The sequence below is a fragment of the Ambystoma mexicanum genome, chromosome 5q (genome assembly GCF_040938575.1).
Source record: "Ambystoma mexicanum isolate Mex_15411 chromosome 5q, UKY_AmexF1_1, whole genome shotgun sequence".
NCBI classification, from domain to species: Eukaryota; Metazoa; Chordata; class Amphibia; order Caudata; family Ambystomatidae; genus Ambystoma; species Ambystoma mexicanum.
Genome location: NC_090933.1, coordinates 1,201,589,652 through 1,201,607,576, shown reverse-complemented (window position 1 = coordinate 1,201,607,576; position 17,925 = coordinate 1,201,589,652). Strand labels below are relative to the sequence as shown.

Here is a 17,925-nt window from a genome sequence, read left to right as displayed (position 1 = left end):
ATCAATATATACTATGACAGAAATATCCAGAAACTCTCGAAGAACCTCGTCAATAAAATATTGAAAAAAGCTGCTGTTGCATTGCAGAGCCCAAAAGGCATTACCTGGTACTCAAAAGGTCCAAACCTAACCTTGAATGCCATCTCCCACTCATCTCCCTCCTGCACCCTACCAAATGGTATGCTCCACGAAGATCAAGCTTGGAAAAGATGGTTGCTCCCTGGATCTGCTTTAAAATTTCTGAGATTAACGGGAGAGGATACCGGTTCTTAACTGTAACCTTGTTCATGGTTCTATAGTCAATACAGGTTCGAAGAAAACCATCTGGCTTTGGGAAGAAAAACAAAGGAGAAGCTTCTGGAGACTTGGAGTGGCAGGTAAAGCCCTTAGCTAAATGTTCTGTCAAATATTCCTTTAAAAACAATTCTCTTTCTCTGTAAGAGAGTATACTCTCCTACTGGGTAAGATTGCACCAGGTTCTAAATCAATTCTACAATCAAATGACCTATGAGGAGGTAAATCCACCGCAATTCTCGGATCAAAATCATCCCAGAATTCCTGATAACACTCCAAGTAGTTCTTGGCTTCCTGTAAGGGAAGGTTGACTGCCCTCAGGAGTGTCTTTGTCTGGTTGAGCTTCAATTTCTTCCTCTTGTTGGTGTTCATTGTCCAACATTTGTTTGTATTGTTTGAAATTTTCATTTGTTATACTGTTTTCATTTGCTGTGAATGCAGCTTCAAATGAGTCATAATCACCTAATAATGTATTTTATTTTCTTTAAGATTTAAAAAGTTGGATTAGGGACATGTAATACAGTTCTATATGTTGTGGAGATTTAAATGATAACTTTATATGATTAATTAGATTGAGGTTGGTGAGTTTCACTAGGCTTACTTCATTTTTGCCAGTTGTGTCATTTGGTGTGACAATTGTTTTTGTAGGTGTAGTTTTGGGAAATGTCATACAAACACATGTTTTCCAAAGCAGTACTTCTGTTTGGGTAGTATGTGTCAATTAAATTGTATTTTTTTTAATGTTCTGGATGTTTGTATCATTTGTGGCTATGTTTTCTGTCTCTTGGTAGGATTTTAGTAGTCTTTTTTTTGGATGAAGCTGGTCCAAGGTTTAGCCAGGCAATGTGTTCAGATTTGCAATATAAGGCTGTAACTGTAAAACATTCTGTGGCTCATTGCACCCGCATTCTCTATGGGAGAGCATTTTTATACCGAAGCTGTACAGTTATTGTGATAGTGTTTGTCGGCTGATATGTCATCCCAGAGGTCTTTTAGCTCTGTTTTCTCAGCTTTGGTGAGATAGGGTGCGACATATGTTGAACTACAGTGGAATTGTCTGCAATGTCTTGTATGTGTATGTTTGCATTCCACAAGAGGGCAAAAATTGTAATGTAATCATTGATGTACTTGGATGCTTCGTCCCTTTTAATGTTGTATGGATTTTTAGCAGATTTTTCCTTTTACGTTGTGTCTAACAGAGGACATCAAACTATTTACTTGTCCCTTTTGCAAACTGGTCTAGGGAAACCAAAGTGACGTTTGGTATAGTATTTGCCTTTATTTTTATATCAACGTCAGCAGTATTTGCCACACTTATGTTTTTGGAAGCGTAAGATTTGTCTATGTAGGTCAATATTTGTGGTTTCTGAAGGGATGTTGCAGGTAAAAGTTTGTGGATGTGTGGTGCTCCTCTGGATTAATATACTTTTCTCCAAAAGAAGTGTTGCATTTCTCTGAGCGGAGGGGTAGTTTTATTGCAAATAAAGTGCAGCATGGCAAAGAAGCGATGGGGAAAGCGATGGGGAAAGTACTTTGATCCATTGACAGGGTCAGGAGAACAGAGTTCACCTGGTGTTTTTATATCTATTCCGTCTTTATTTTGGTTTGACGTGCATATGAAATTGCGCAAGTCATCCCATGGGCACTCTCCAAAACTTAAAGTAAAAAACCATGTAAGTCGGCCTTATGTTCCTTAGCATACAACGTACATAAGTGTGACATTCGAACCAGTATTCCTTTGTACCACGCACCTTTGCCAAGAGATTTGTGATACTTGACTGCAAAACTTTTCTTTGTCTTCTATTTTTTTAAGTCGTTGGGTAACGGATATGTTTAAAAAAGTTTGGGCCTGTTTTTAATTTGTGTGCAACTACAGAACATAGAGTTGCTAGTTCACTTTCAAAGAGGAGATGGAAAAAGTATTTGACATTTTGTCTGAATCTGGGGTCTTCAGAATACATTCTTAAAGAGCGATATTCTGATGCACTAATTTGCATTGACATTTGATTATGTCTTTCTCCTTTTCCTGTAGGAAAAAGTAGAGGAAACGAGCATGCTTCTACATTTTATTCCCATATGCTCAGTGGGGATCCTTTGGCTTGATGTATTTGATATGTTACTAAGGCATCATCAATGGTGTCTTTGGAGTCTAGTGGGTAATTTGTATACTGGTCTGAAATGTTGGCTGCAGTAACATGATCTACATGTTCAAATTCGCCAGTTACTGGTTAGTCTTGAATCATTTGGGTGGTTTCTCTTAGGTTTTCCTCTATGGTTATATCTCTGTAGTATTCATTGTTTTCTTTTAGATATTGTAGGGCTTGTCTAACTTTGTTTAAGTTGACTAATTGTTGTCAATTTCTTTTGTCTTTTGTTGGCACACCATTAACCAGTATAATCAAAGATTGATCTATAGGTCGTTGGTTTCCTAGAGTTTGTACATTTACTTTTACATATGATGGCAAATATATTACTTTGCCACGGATGCCCTTTAGTAACTCGAACGGAAGTCATTTGGATGATTTCGGTTGAATACTTATTATAGCTTGAAATAATAATAATAATAATAATAACTGTTTGTTTTATAATGCGCTCGTACAAGTTAAGTTGTTGGAGAGCTTTCGAAAGTGGGAATGTTTCTAAGTTATTAATTATAGCATGTGATGGCATTTGGTTATTGTCAATCTTTGTGTTGCAGTATGTGCAAACTGTTGAGGGATCAGTTATTTTGTATTTAGTTTCTGCTGTTAGATATAAAGCTAATTGTAATCATTGGAATTCTTCATTGTCTTCTATTTTGTAGGCTAGATCTACCATTTTCATGCTCTATTTACAAAACGTTCTGTGACAACAGACACATATTTGGTCTGGTATTTCAGCAGATGTGTTTTGAAACTTAGCTATTTCTTTTTTGTATGTCTTTATTAGGACGTTGGTGTTCATGCGCTTTTCGTTAATGCTTTCTGAAGCTACAGAATTTTCTAAGTCAACTTCAGTTCCAAAGTATTTACGTTGGTTGTGCTCTACTTCCTGTTGCAGTTCTATGGTTGTTCCATGATATGATATGATATGATATGATAGGTTATTTATAATGCACTTAATACCCAGAGGTTTCTAAGCACGGACCTGGGGATCGAACCTGTGTTGCTCCGTGTCGTCTTGCTTCCAAGGCGAGCAAGTTGCCCCTGAGCTATCCTCCCGAGACTATGTCGAAGAATGTTATTTAAATTTTGCAGTTCTAGAACAAGACAGTTTTGCATAGTATAGTCGATGCACAAGATTCTGTATAGTAGAATGGCATGTTGCTAACATTTGGATGTGGTGGAAAGTGCTTTTGCAAGCAGTTCCTAAAATGCAGGCTAATGAATGTCCTTGCAGACCAGTGTGGCTGCGCACTGGACAGAAGTCTATGGTTTGTAAAGTTTTCATTCTACTTTTGTATTTAGTTTCACATAGTGATTGAGGAATTATAAAGGTTTGAAGGATTGTTGGCGTACATTACACATTGAGCTGCATGTCCATTTATGCACTGGACGGTTTGTTTGGGTGAAAGGAGCATTTAGTTCAAAGTTTCTCGGGGAATTTTTTTCTATAAGGGTTTCTTTTGCCCTAATGGTGTGTTCCACCATTTCATACCCTCAACCATTATTGTCTATGGCAATTGTTTTATGTTGTTCTTGTTTATAAGCATATTCATTGAAATATGGTTCTCTGCTGTTTGTGTGACTCCATTCACCATTACAGAAGTTTCAAAAAGGTTTGTATATTGACACTGTGCATGTTTTGGGGTAGTTTTTGTAATTTATTGATTAATTTAGTTAGTAGTTTCATTCTGTTTAAAATCAACACAAACAATTTTCTCTTTAGTAGAAAAGCGCTGTCAATCAGAGCTTGCAGGATTAGTCTCCTGCTGTAGTTTCCGATGGTAGATCCTGACTTTTCAGCTGTTTCCATAAGATTGTGAAGAACTTTACGGTGGAACATTTTCTGCAACATTCATTTTTTTGATTGCTTTACCGTGACTACGTTAATACTGGTAGATATAGGGTTAGGTTTGCTAGTAGGTCTGCTTTGCTTTGTACATAGTTTCTTACTTTTCATTTTTGCAAGAGGGGCCTTACCTTTTTGAGTCATGGCTGGTTTAGTTTTGTTGACTGAGGTTACTAGCTCTTTCTTATGAGTTCTTCTTATCTGCTCTATTTTTTCTTTCTTTGCTATGGAGTTGCTTTTTAGTAGGAATTGTGTTGTGTCTGTTGGGAAAAAAGAAAGTTTGCTTTGGAAAGTTATGCAATGTATATGCATGTATGGTGCATGTGTTTGTGGGAGTGATTGTAGAAATGAATAGAGTGTTGTTTGATTGTGAGGTGGTATATTAGATCCACGCAGAGGTGTGATGGTGTTGGGTTAGTGAGTAAGGGAGTGGTGGTATGATGGAATCTCTACTGTCATTGTGCTGTTTTGATCAACAGATTGGGTGTTGCAATGATGGTGTGTAGATGGGAATGGTAAGAGTGTGAATGGTGGACTCTATTTCATTATCACACCAGTTTCATAGATACTTGCACATACACCCAACATGTTTCATTCCATGCATCTTATTAAAACAATGTCATGGAAATTCTTCAGGGGAGGCCCTGTGTAAACACCACATTGTCCTATATTCAACAGTTAAATGCACTTTCTCTATGGGTTATCTTCTTCAGAGTTCTTATGTAACTTTTTTCAACACCACAGTTCTGGTTTTTCTTAATTAGTCCCAGTATTGATTTCAAAGCGGGAATGACCCACTTGGTATTGAACAACTGTGTGACCTGGCGGCTGCCCCCCAATGTTGGGACAAAAATGATTCCATCTTCATGCAGCAATTTCTTCACTTCTTCGTTTTCTAAAAGCAACGCTCCTTATACTTGAAGTACGAGGCTTCTCACAACCTACGTGCGTCCTGCTTAATTCCCAAGTACAAAAGGCGTTTTTGTTTCTTGCACTGCACAGTGCGTCTATTTAGATCTTCAGTTTAGAATCGAATCGACGTTCTGCATCTACGGGTTTGAGGTACGAGGCTTCTCGCATCCTGCGTACATCCTGCTTGGTTCCCAAGCGCAAAAGGTGTTTTACTTTCAAGTACTACATGGTATGTCTATTTAAATTGTCAGTGTGCTCACTATTCTACATCTGCAGGTCGAGTATCAATCACTCTGTCAGCGGATCCAGATCTGGTTTCACCTACCTTACCTGTTCTGCATTTTCTTAGATGCATATCTTCTTGAATCTTGAAAGAGAAATCTTGGACAGTTGCACAGTAGTTTTTGATGCAGATGCCTTTCATTAACAGGATATTTGTACTGTGAGAGCGCAAGTGTACATCTGAAGTGCTGAAGTGAGAAGACATGGTTAGGTGTAGAGGTTTTGGATGTGATTGGTGGATGGGTGTGTGACTCTTTGAAAGCAGCCAATGAGGGAATGTTGAGAAGATGGAAGTGGAAAGGGTAGAAGGACAAAACCTGTATTACAGAGTCCGCAGACACCGTGGTAGCCCACAGATGGCATGTGCCACATCTGGGTCTTTTGTGAATGCCTGGCATGTGGTGATTCGCCAATCATGTTTGGTGGGTGTGGTGTACAGGAAGAGAGGGTAGCAGAAGTTTTGTTTGCAGGAGTTGTGAGAGCACTGACAATGACTATGGCTATGTGTTTGAGAAGGCATACTGCATGAATTGTGGTGGACTCTTCAATTCAGTCATTGAAGGTGTATGCTGAAAATCATGGCATCCTTAGAAATATTGGATTGGCAGCAATGTAAGTTTTGTGGCATGACGTTTGTGGCTCAAACTGGCCAATTTATTTTCATTCTGTGAGAGTATGGCTCACTTTTAATTGTTTAGACATTGTGATTGTGTATTGTGGAGGGGACAGTTTGGGGTTTGTGATTCCAGTGTCTTTGCAGGTTGCCCTGAAGGATTTCTATAAAAGCCTAATGGAACTGTTTCCTGCTGCTAAGATTATTTTTTTCTGAATTAAATCAGGCAAACATGGAGATGTCCAACAAACCTTCTCAGTTCACAAATTGAAGAATCAAGGAAGCTGTATCTGCTTTTTTATATGCTGCAGGAATGTCATCTTTTGAGAATGACAATATTAGTTCTGATGGTATGAATTGTTTTGTCAAGATGGAGTTCATTTCACGTCGTCGGAAATGAAATTTTCCTTTACAATGTTAGGAATGCATTGAAAACATTCCTGTAAGAAAATTGTAACGGAAGATGCAGAGTGCACAGTACTACTGTACATAAAAGCAGAAAAAAGTTAATAAATTGTGTTTGTTGACAAACCTCACCCACCAAGAGGTTTTTTTCAGAGCCACCACTAAAGATTAAATAAGATAATTGTGCTTAATTTCCCCAACACCACAACAAGTACAGTTGTCAAAAAACATGTACAGACTCTCGTAGCGTTTAAGTTATTCAAAAATATTCACTACAATACCTTCTCATAAGAATTAATTCAAAAAAAGTAAATGTTTGTAATTACTTCTTATTTTATTCTTATTACTTTTTTTATATAGAAAACAATCATATATGAAGACAGTGTACAGAAACAACAATTGTTAAAACATGAATACAAAACATACCATGCACTCTATAAGAGAGTTAATTTGATCCTGCTAGCACTATATTGTAATCACACATACTGACTCATTCAAACCCATTACATACCCATTCAGAAACAATCATCCATGGTAAAAAAACGCAATCCTAACAGTATCTTGTTGTCTATCAATGCATCACCTTTCTCATATATCTGGCATACATTATCAATTTTTATTCTGATTTATTCAATTGCCACAATTATTGTTATGTAAACCAAAAAGACAATCTCTACCCATGCCTTCGTCAGGACATAAACAAATATTTTGTTTTGGATCACAATAATAGGTGTTGCATCTATTTGACCACTGGTAAGTTTGTCTTGGCTGTGTTTTCGGGACTCCAACACTAAATATATGGGGCGTCCATCTTAAAAAGACAGAGAGTTGGTATCTTTGTTAGTCAACCCGACATGCTGTGCTTTATTTGATGATCCCAGAGTGCTCTTATATTGAGTGGCTCCACAATTCTCTTTTGATCATGCAAGGTTGCTGCCCAAAGGGTGGGAAGGCTAAAAAACCAAGATTCAATATTGGTCCAGGAACAATTCTGTCATGAACTGGTGACCGGCCTGGCTCGATCCAAACTGTAGCTCTTTATTCGGCAACGTGGGTCACTATTCCGCCATCGTATTGCACTGCATCCACATCCACAAAGTGGAGCACAGTCCTTCTAAAAGAAATGCAGCCCCCCCACTCCTTTTATTGGCCGTGGCGTCCGCAGACACCGCGGTAGTCTGCGGATGGCACGTGACTCATCTGGGTCTTTTAAGGATGCCTGGCATGGAAAGGGGACTGCAGAGACCATGGACAGGCATCTGTTGTGAGAGGATTGAAAATGCCCATGGTTTTACAGCAGGCAGAGTGTTTGGATTTTGGGGGCCTCGGGTCCATTAGTTGAATGCGTGTTTTGAGCATTGTGGAATAGTCAAAAATCTTGGGTTCCCTGAATTGGAAGTGTTCTGGTATGGAGTGTGAGACATGAAGTGGGTGGACTTGTTCCCATTTTGTGCGACAATGAGGTCAAGTTCAGAAACTGAAGACTAGGTTGATGTAGTCCAATCGGTCAAAATTGCCAGCCTGTAATATTTCAAAATTGTCAGCTCTTAAAGGTGATTTAGTTCTCTGGGAACACTCTTCAAGTAAGTATTATTAATGGTTTAACTGACTGGAGTGTTGCTTCATATATACTGCATATCACAAAGTCATCACATGTTTACTCGCTAACACCACTTCAAAACAATGACCCTCTTCTAACTTTAGTGCACCATCCTGGTACCTTCTAATTTTCACCCACTTTCTATGATATGGTGTGTGCACTTTCACTGTGGCTTTTCATCTATCATCTGTATCCATGCTTAGCCTTTTACATTCTGTGAGGCTGCTGAACTGAGTTCTATGAACATGTTGGGCATGTGGCTCATAGAAATACGCACTGCCATCCACTCGCTACTAAAGATGGTGTCTGTGGCCACAGGCACTTACCAGCACACACTGGGGAAGCTGCATGGCATTTCGCAACCACTATTTTCACGCATGCTGAACCAAGTGCTGGATGCCCTCCTGAAGCATGCTCGCACCCACATATCCCTACCACGGACTGCCCAGGAGATAGCCGACACCAAAGTAGGCTTACATGCACTGGCAGGCATGCCCAGTTGTGTTGGTGCCCTGGACTGCACACATGTGGAATTGGTAGTCCCCCATGCCGTAGAGGCGGTGTACCGCAATCACAAGCAATACCACTCCATCAATGTGCAGATGGTATGTGACTCCAGCAAGATAATCACACATAGCTTCGCCCGATTTCCCGGATCAACACATGATGCCATGGTGCTGTGCAACTCCACGCTACCCCGTCACATGGAGCGTGCCTGCTGCTTGGTGAGTTGCCTAACTGGCCCATGGCAGTGCTTTGGGGTAGTGATGTGTTGGGATGCATACTCCACCTGGGTGAGAAAAGGGGGATGCATATTCTACCTAGGTGGGAAAGGGGGGATGCATACTCCACCTGGGTGGGAAAGGGGGGGTGCATGCTCCACCTGGGTGGGAATTGACGGTGAGCGAAGAATGCACGCAGAGCTAAACACTCCTGACCTGAACCTCCCAACCTCAACATGACACATCACTGGCACACATTTGACCAATTACGTATATAAATGACAACATGTAAGACGCACAACCTGGCCACCATGGGTATGTCAAGCAATGCATGACTGAACAGGATTGCAACTGTGCCAATGTGGCTAGTGTGACCATGCACAGTGTAGTATACACAGCAGAAATGGGAGGCAAAACATAGTCCCACAACCACAGTACATCCGCATCAGCATGCATGATTTCACCCTGCATCATCTGTACAATGCCATCCAGACTTTCACACCATATTGCAGTATAGAATGCATCTAAACAATATTTGTGCATACCTACAGGGACATGTGCAGGTCGACAGCAAATAGCTGCGGCCATGACTGTGTATCCTGAAGGTGGTAGCTCTGAGTGACTCACCTAGACCTATCTGTATTCGCTTGCAGGTGATGGAGGATATCCCTTGAAGCCCTGTGCGGAACCCGCAGAACAGCCATGAGGAGGAGTACAATTGGGTGCATACCCGTACCCGTGTATTGATTGAGCAGACCTTTGGCCTGTTGAAGGCGCGGTTCCGCTGCCTAAGCAGGTCTGGTGGAGCACTCCTCTATGCGCCTGAGAAGGTGGCAAAGATCACCATGGCCTGTGCCATGCTGCACAACATGTGCGTCCGGAGAAATGTACCACTGCCACCTGACATTAACATACATGCACCGGGTGAGGATAATGGAGGGGAATCAGCACCCCTGCCAGTACGTGATGCACAGGATGGCCGTGCAGTACGCCAATCACTGATAGAAGAATACTTCTGACCCACAGGGATGTTGATAGATATGTGTCAGTGACACATTGTACACTGTGTCAATGTGGACATGCACACAGGGAATGTGTGGAGTTGGGCACTGTACACCGTCATTAATTAAATGGATACAAACTAAATGAACAATGTCCAGCCATTGAATGTTTTTTAACACAACGGGTGTATTGATAACAAATGGAGAAAGTGCACCCCTCCTCAGCCCCCCAGTGAACTCCCAAAATCCCCCAGTAAACTCCCCCTACTTCTCCCGTTCAACACCGCCACCATCCGAGCCACTCCCATAGTTCCCCTACACTATTTCCTGGACTTCTTGCTGTCCGGGGCCAGCATTTCAGAGTGCCTCGCACTGCATCTTGTTAGACGCACAGGGCTGGAGGGTGCTGAGGAAGTGGGGGCAGAGGAAGCGGGTGTGGTGGATGGGGTGGAAGCCGTGGGGATTTCCACGGCTGGTGCAGGTTGTGCCTGCTGCATGTGCAGCAGGATGGAAGTGAGGACCTGCGTGATGGCCCCAGACTGTCTCTCATCAACGATGCCGAGGCATTGACGGCGGCAGTGTTCGCCTCTATGGCGGCTGTGGTTGCTGCTATGGCCTGGGCTATCCGACGCCTCGTGTCCTCCCCATCGGCCATATATTGTCTGAGCAGGTGTCATGACTGACCTCCACCCTCGCTAGCCGTGCCTCGAGGTTGTTGGTGGGAGCAGCAGTGGTCGAGGGTGCTGTGACCGGGCCTGCAACGGCAGTGCTGTCCTCGTGGAGGCTGCTAAGGTCAGAGTCATGTAGCAGGGGATCCGCACTGCTGCAGGTGGGTGAGGGCTGAATGTGGGGTGGGGGGTGGGCACGGGGCTTGGGGAGCATGTACATGGCACATGGGTCAGTACATCCCGGTCCACATCCTCCTCCACTAGGGTAGCGGTGTTGCTCAGTGGGTCAACAGCCTCACCTCCCACTTATGTAGCCAGCTCAGTGTCCATGGTGTCAGGCGCCCTGGGTGTTGGTGTGGGCTGTGAGGCTGCCCCGGAGGTGGTGTTGTCGGTGGCCGTTGTCTTTGGCCGGGACGTGGATGCCCTTGCGGTTGGATCCTCGCTGGCATCTTCTCCATTGGTGCCTGGGGGGGTAGAAGAGATGCAGGGCATCAGTGATGGTGTTACATGCTAGATGCATTATATGGTGCTGTGGAGTATTACATTTATCATGCATTCATATCTTACAGGTGTGTCACACAGGGTAGCATGAAGGGGGCATTTTGGCATTTGATGCATGGCATTTCGCATGCCGTTGTGTTGGGGTATGTGTGATGGTTTCCCCTAGAGGGATCTGCAGGGTCACCCACCTCCATCTGCAGATGTTGCGGCAGCCGTCTCCATCTCCCCACATCCCTCGATGGACTCCATCTGAATGAATGTGCTTGCAGTCTCCTCCCATGTTGTCAGTTTGGCAGGTGAGTGGGGACCCCCGCCTGTGGCCATGGCCTCCCTCCTGTTGCTGGCCAGGATATTCTGAATGCTGAGGCGGAGGTCATCCCACCTCTTTTTGCAGTCCTTCACTGTCCGTGGGGTGGTGCCGACTTCCGACACCTTGCGGGCTACCTCCTCCCAGATTTCATTTTTGCGCTGCTGCACCTCCCTCTTCAGGTTCTGCAGGTTGATTTCGTCTGCATGTGCTGCAAGGGTGTCTGCCAGCATGTTAAGTTCTGCATCTGAGAAACGCTTTTTGTGCAGGCGGGAGGTTGTTTTACGGGTAGCCTTTGACATGGTGAAGGGATTGGCACTGGTCTCTCCTGAATGCAACTGGTGGTTTGGGAGGATGGCAATGGATTGTGTTTTTAAAGATGGCCGCCGCAGCATTACCCATTCCGACGCAATGACGTTACTTCCGGGTCCGGTATTACGAGCCCGGTATTAGCATGTTGTTTTTACCGGGTCGGTATTAAGGGGTTCCTCCTAGGCGGAGGCAGTATCGGCGGGTCCCGTGATGGCGCTATCGAGGGGTTGGAGGGCCTTTAGCGGCATGCCGGTATAGCCATTACTGGCATGGGGGTTCGCGAGTGCTCGTGCACTCGTAATCACCCGCTATTAGCGGAGTCATACGAGCACGGACCCGCTAGTACCTCCATGCTGGTAATGACCCCGTTTTTACTGTGCTCCTCATAATGAGGCCCAGCGTGTGGCAATGCAGGGATTAGATTTTAGACATCCAATGAAAGAGGGGTGGCATTAATTAGGGTGATCAATAAATAAATGGGCTCTCCTGGTGAACCTATATTTCTATGGGCAGCTTGTCTGGTACCACTGCACAAATGCATTCTCATCATTTCAAAGTGTGGACTTTGAGAGCAGAGACACGGTGCTAAGGAGTGCAACTTTGTCTCAGTATGTTCACCCATGCACACAGCAACATTATATTTTCCTCAAGAGTCGCACTAATGAATTGTTTCCTGTCAGTACAGCCACGACAAGGAGCCGGGCCGTCTCTCACCTGCCAGCAATGTGTTATATCTGTGCTGCTGTAGAAGGCCACTCGGCTTGGGCTGTTCAGCAGGGGTCAGACACATAATGTGTGTGGAATGTATAATGCTGCTGTCTGCATTGATGAATGCACACAGACAAGATACATTCCTTAGCGTCGTGTCTCCGCTCACCACATCTGTAAACAGCGTTTGCCAATTGCAGCCTGTTTGCATGTTTGAAAACATGAGTACTTGTGCCCTTATGTTTTCTTGTTTTCGTGCTGGGTATGCACATGTGTTTCTCTTGTGAACTGACATGCGATTTGGTCACTAATGTTTACCCTCCCCCTCTCCATAGCCCAAAGATCAGCTGCCTCTTCACTTTGCAGCCCTGCGTGCTACTGGGGCCGTCAACGTAATCCAAACATTGCTGAAGGCCTGCAACAAGGAAGCAAAATACATCCCTGACAAGGTAGGAAGCCCATGATAACAAATGTTTAATACAACTTTGCGGGTATATATCAAACGGGCTGTATTTTGAGTCATTGACAATCGATTGGAAATCACATATTGATTCCATTTTCAAGGACAAATTCGAACATCATAAACGGTATTCTTGGAGTCACCTTTTCACCTTTTATAGCAGAGGTCTGCCTGCGTTGACTTCACTTTGGACTACGAATCCCATCAGCCCTACCCTGCTGCATCAATAGTGGGGGCTCATGGGAGTTGTAGTCCAAAACATTTGGAGAACAGCATGTTGCAAACCCTTGCCCTAGGACCACTTATTTGCCCAGGGCTACGGCACAGTCATTCCATTTGGAGAAATCGAGGCCTATCCTTTTGTCAGTGCATTATCGTCTTTGACTCTTCCTCCTACATTCCTTCTCTGTAGGCCCTCTTTAGTATTCCCAGAATTCAGTGAATGATGACTTCAACTGATGTGCCAAAAGGCTGATGCTAACAAATGCTTAAATAACACTCAAACACCAGGTGCTTTACAATGAGAGGACTGTGTATGGTGATGCAATGAGAGAAGAGCCAGAAATACGCAACCACATCACAATAGCAGTATTGTAAATATTGTGGGGGTACATACTGTCGTCCCAATATTGTTTACACTTATATTGGTCGTGCTTCTCTGCCTTATGTGAAATTGGGAAGACCATTGTACCTCCCTCATACCCTGCTTCCCCCCAAAGCTCTCCTGTCCCTCAGCCTCCAAGACAATATCGTTCCAAACGTTCGCAATTTTTGGCACCTTGATAATAAGTGTCACTATATTTTGGCCACACAATAGTGACCTGTCCCAAGAGATATATAGGCATAGGTATACTTGTATTAACTTTCTCAGCGACTATTAGCTCCGCAGCATCAGTTCAGAGGCGCACCCAGGATTGTCCAACAAGTGGGGCCTGACTCTAATGTAGTTGTGCCCACCGCAGCGGCATGAACATCTGTAAATGCCCACAGAGCACTGCTGAGTGGGCATTTACAGATTTTGGGTGGGCCTTGCCCACCCAGGTCCTACCCTGTCCACGCCTCTGCATCAGTTCCCTACAGGCTGCAGAACGGGAAGAACGGATGCAAGTTTTAGGTCTGGTGGTGAGTTGTGGGCAGCAGATGCCATACGCCTATGATGCAGGCAAGAGCGAGAGAGGGGTATTGGTATTAAGGAGCACTAGGAGAAGGGACTCCTGTACAGTGAACCCAAAGATCTCTGGTAATCCACCAGCGCTCCAGTGCCACAGAGGACTCTAGTTTCACTTGGCTCACAAGGGAGGGTGCCTCGCAAAATGTTTGTGGCTCTGAATGGTAAATAAATGTAGGGAAAAATGCCAAATTTACAAAGCAGATGGAATATTTCGTGTATTTTCCATTATGAAGGCAAGATTGTGCCGAAATTAATATACAGCATTTAAGGTTCCATGTCTTAAAATCTTGGCAAAAATGGCTATGAATTCAAAATATCATGGCAAAAATGGCGTGTTTTTTTACGTCACAATCATGTAAAGGATTCGGGGGACACCCCTGCAACCCCCAGACCCATTATACCATTCAAGGGCAGTGGGGGACACTCCTGCAACCCCCACTACCCTTAAATGGTATAATGGGGTACACCTTTACCGGGTGAAACTATGGCATTTTTGTCACGATTTTTTTTACCAGCGACATTTTTGCCGTGATTTTATTACCTGATACCACATTTAATTATTTGATCTCTCGATACTGAATCTTTTGCCGGGTTTTGAGGCCTTGCTTCAGAGAAAAGATTGAAAACTGCCTCCATTTTTCCAGGTTTCGGTGATTTCGATATGAACTAGGCATTCGATCTCTAAGGAGTACAGCGATATAGAACTGTTTAAATCTATTTGGAAAGATTTTGAATGCTACCCCTAACACCTTATATAGAGATGTGAATAAAATGATGAATAGTAAACAGCATGTGGGAATGGCAAGTACTATGTGTGATATTGTATTGTATCGACCTCAAAAAGTAGTTTGGTAAATTGGGATTGGATTAAGACCTTGGAAGAAATGCATAGCTATTCTTCATCGGCTCACCTAGCAGACGCTCACAAGAAGTTCTTGCACCGTTCCTATCTGTCTACCCTGGCCGTCTAGTACAGTGTCAATTTCTTAGATTCAGATGTAATCTAAATCTAACGAAAGAAAGTCTGCTGAAATATAAAAGAATAGAAATTGATAATGTTCTCTGCAGATTTTGTAGAGTACCGAATGTGATGGAAATGTTAAGACACTTGGGTTTGGAAGGTCCCCTACATCAGTTGAACAGATTGAGATATGTTAGACACTTCTTTTATTCACTGTGTTTCATTGATTTGGATTTTTGGGGGAAAAGATGCCTTGGCGACACCTCAACTTCGGATATGATTGCAGTGGTGGGATTTCTGAGATCATTGACACTTGAAGAGTTTGGTGTGGAATACACGGGAAAGTCAAAGAGTTTAAACATTTATGATGGAATTGTTTTTGTTTATTTTTGGTCAGGACTGTATATTCTTTGTTTTTATTGTAATGAAGAAAGCTTAGCTTTTTTCTTCTTCTTTTTTATTTTTATTCTGTATAAAGTTGTGATACAAAATATGTAATTTTTTTTTTTATAATGAAATTGTGATATTGTAATCTTTTTTGTTGTATTTTGTTAAAGGTTATTATTAACCAAATAGCAATAATTAAAAGAAAGGAAGAAACAATGCATGACATCCAGAACAATTGATAGGTCAGGTAGACGGTCCAATGCCATTGTTGGTATCATTGCAAGTTAAGACAACTTCACTGTCCGTGGATAATGTCAGAATCCCTGGCCCCAAGACTTCTTCTGAGGACCAGAATTATCCTAGCTGCTGCGGACCATGCCCTCAGGTATGCCAGGTGAATATCATCATGAGAATGTGGGCTTCACAACGACATTATGTCATACAATTTCAAATCTAGGACAATAATATTTCTGTCAAAATTTCACAGGGACGGCAACAGCACCTTTCAACACTTCCAGACTGTTTCTCTAAGCTCTAGGGCAGGGGGGAGGTGGAGGGGAGCAAAATAATTTTCAAATGGGCTCCAAAAGTCACAACACATTCTGCCAGCCCTGCCATTCTCCCTGAATAGAGAATTCCAAAGAGAAAATATACCTTTGCAGGTCCTGTCTTACTTAGGGACCTCCTTTAAGCGCACTTTGCAGACTATTGGCAGACCTAATATTTTTGTCACATCCATGAGCTGCTGACATTATGAGGTATTGACAACTTGTAAGGGTGTGGGCTTTTTGAATTTTATCAAACTAATAAATGGAGGTGGGTTATTTCATCTCAGAAATGGTCATCTGCCATTCAAATTACCCATTCATGCCAAAAGCATAGTGTACACCTGTGCCCTGCTGCATCAGTCTCCTGATCGGCAGTGCCTGCTCCCCAGTGGCACAGAGCAGGTTCAGCTGTCACAGGGGCCTTCTTGACACTTGCAGTGGCAGCCAAAGTCACTACAGTGCAGGGGCTGCATTTAAGATATAGACTGGTTGCAAAAAACTGCATAGCTATGGGAATACTGTCCTTGTGGCACTTTGAACTGCAAATATAGGACATACCTGAGTTGAGGGTATTGTAGCTAGCATCTCTCATAGTTACTCAAGCCACATCAATTTGATATCACACATGTGTCAGGCCTGTGAACCCAGTCCAGCTGTGGAAGGGTTATTTTTGTGTTTTCATTGTGTTAATGATTTTTTGTGTAAAATACACCTTTCACATTTCAATGAATTTATAATACAGTTCAAGTCATTAAAAAAGAAGAAAGAATAAAACAGAAAAGAGTAAAAACTGTACAAGATCATACATGCATACTCTGACTCATAAAGTACAATAATTACTTTAAAGAAAACCTAAATAGTTACTTCTATACTCCTGAATGTCTCTACCAAAAAGCCATGTAGGGCGGTTATGAGTGACAAACCATCACCCCCACATCAGACGAGCCCAAAGGGTCCCGCTCAAGGAAGTAAAGTGCATGGGAATTACTGAACTGAAGTATTTATCTCTAGTATTTTTTAACTTGATACAATCTACAACCAGGTGCTTCAAAGTTTCCATTTGGGACGTAGATTCACACAATCTCCAGTGTGACCTAGTCACTACCTCTGGATTGCAAGAGCTTATTCGCTCTAAGGTGGGGAGTTTTTTTTAGCCAAAAGCGTATATATATATACTGCTTGTATATTGTTACTGGGGAACACATACTCACATTTGGGAAGATCCTTCCTGTTTCTCAGCAACCCTGCCTATTCACTGTAGGTTTTAAGATGAGATGTCCATAATGAATAGTTTTTTCCTAGTAATGGATGGCCTCGAGGCCAACTCCTCATCTGAGGAGTTATTGGCTTCCAGGATGTCCCTATAGTTTGCTTTAAACACGTTTAGTGATTTAACAGACTGGTTTATTAATAATTCACCCAGATCCTCGTATAGAGAATTATTGGGTGGGAGGATCATTTTTAGATAGTTTGACAATTGCCTCCATTGGGTCCTCGCATGTAGAGAAATCAAACCCAACTCATGCTGGATTATTGTCTTAGGAACAGACTTAAAAAGACCCAAGGTCTCGCTCCAAACTACCCCTTTGATGGCATTTAGGTAATGACCCACCTCTAAGGTAGTCAAGTCAAGCTCATCCAAAATGGATGACTCCACATTCACCCATACATCACACTAAAAATAGATCCCTACTAGCTACGGCCCTGATTAACTCACACCTTGATTATTGTAACAGCTTGTTGGTAGGGACATCAAAGGCGAATCTTCAGGCCGTGCAAGTTGCTCAATACGGGTCCGTTAGAGCTTGTTGGGTGTCCTGACCCACGTTTGAGCTATCATGCTGCAACATTTGGTGCTGTGGGCTTAGAAAATCCAAGATGGCCCAAAAGCCCACATGTGCGCCAAAATCCAGGAGAACCATGCAGTTTGTGCACACTAAAATGGTTGCCTAACTTGCCAGCCACCAGTGCGAGCAGGATGGGCCAGGGTGCCATGAGTGAAATGTGTGCCAAAGGAAAACCGCACTTTAAAATCACCTTTTGTTTCCCTGAATGCCAGCTCAAAATGCCTATTTTCAAACAT

General features: G+C 42.9%; 1 protein-coding gene across 3 annotated transcripts in view; it reads left to right on the top strand.

Moving 5' to 3' along the window:
• The window catches only part of LOC138497955 (serine/threonine-protein phosphatase 6 regulatory ankyrin repeat subunit B-like), a 759,106-nt gene that overhangs the window by 185,602 nt on the left and 555,579 nt on the right, over window positions 1–17,925 (top strand). For all 3 annotated transcript variants that reach the window (XM_069621713.1, XM_069621714.1, XM_069621712.1), the window contains exon 4: window positions 12,651–12,764. In XM_069621713.1, the coding sequence (XP_069477814.1) occupies window positions 12,651–12,764 (114 nt within the window). The remainder of the gene's footprint in view (window positions 1–12,650; window positions 12,765–17,925) is intronic.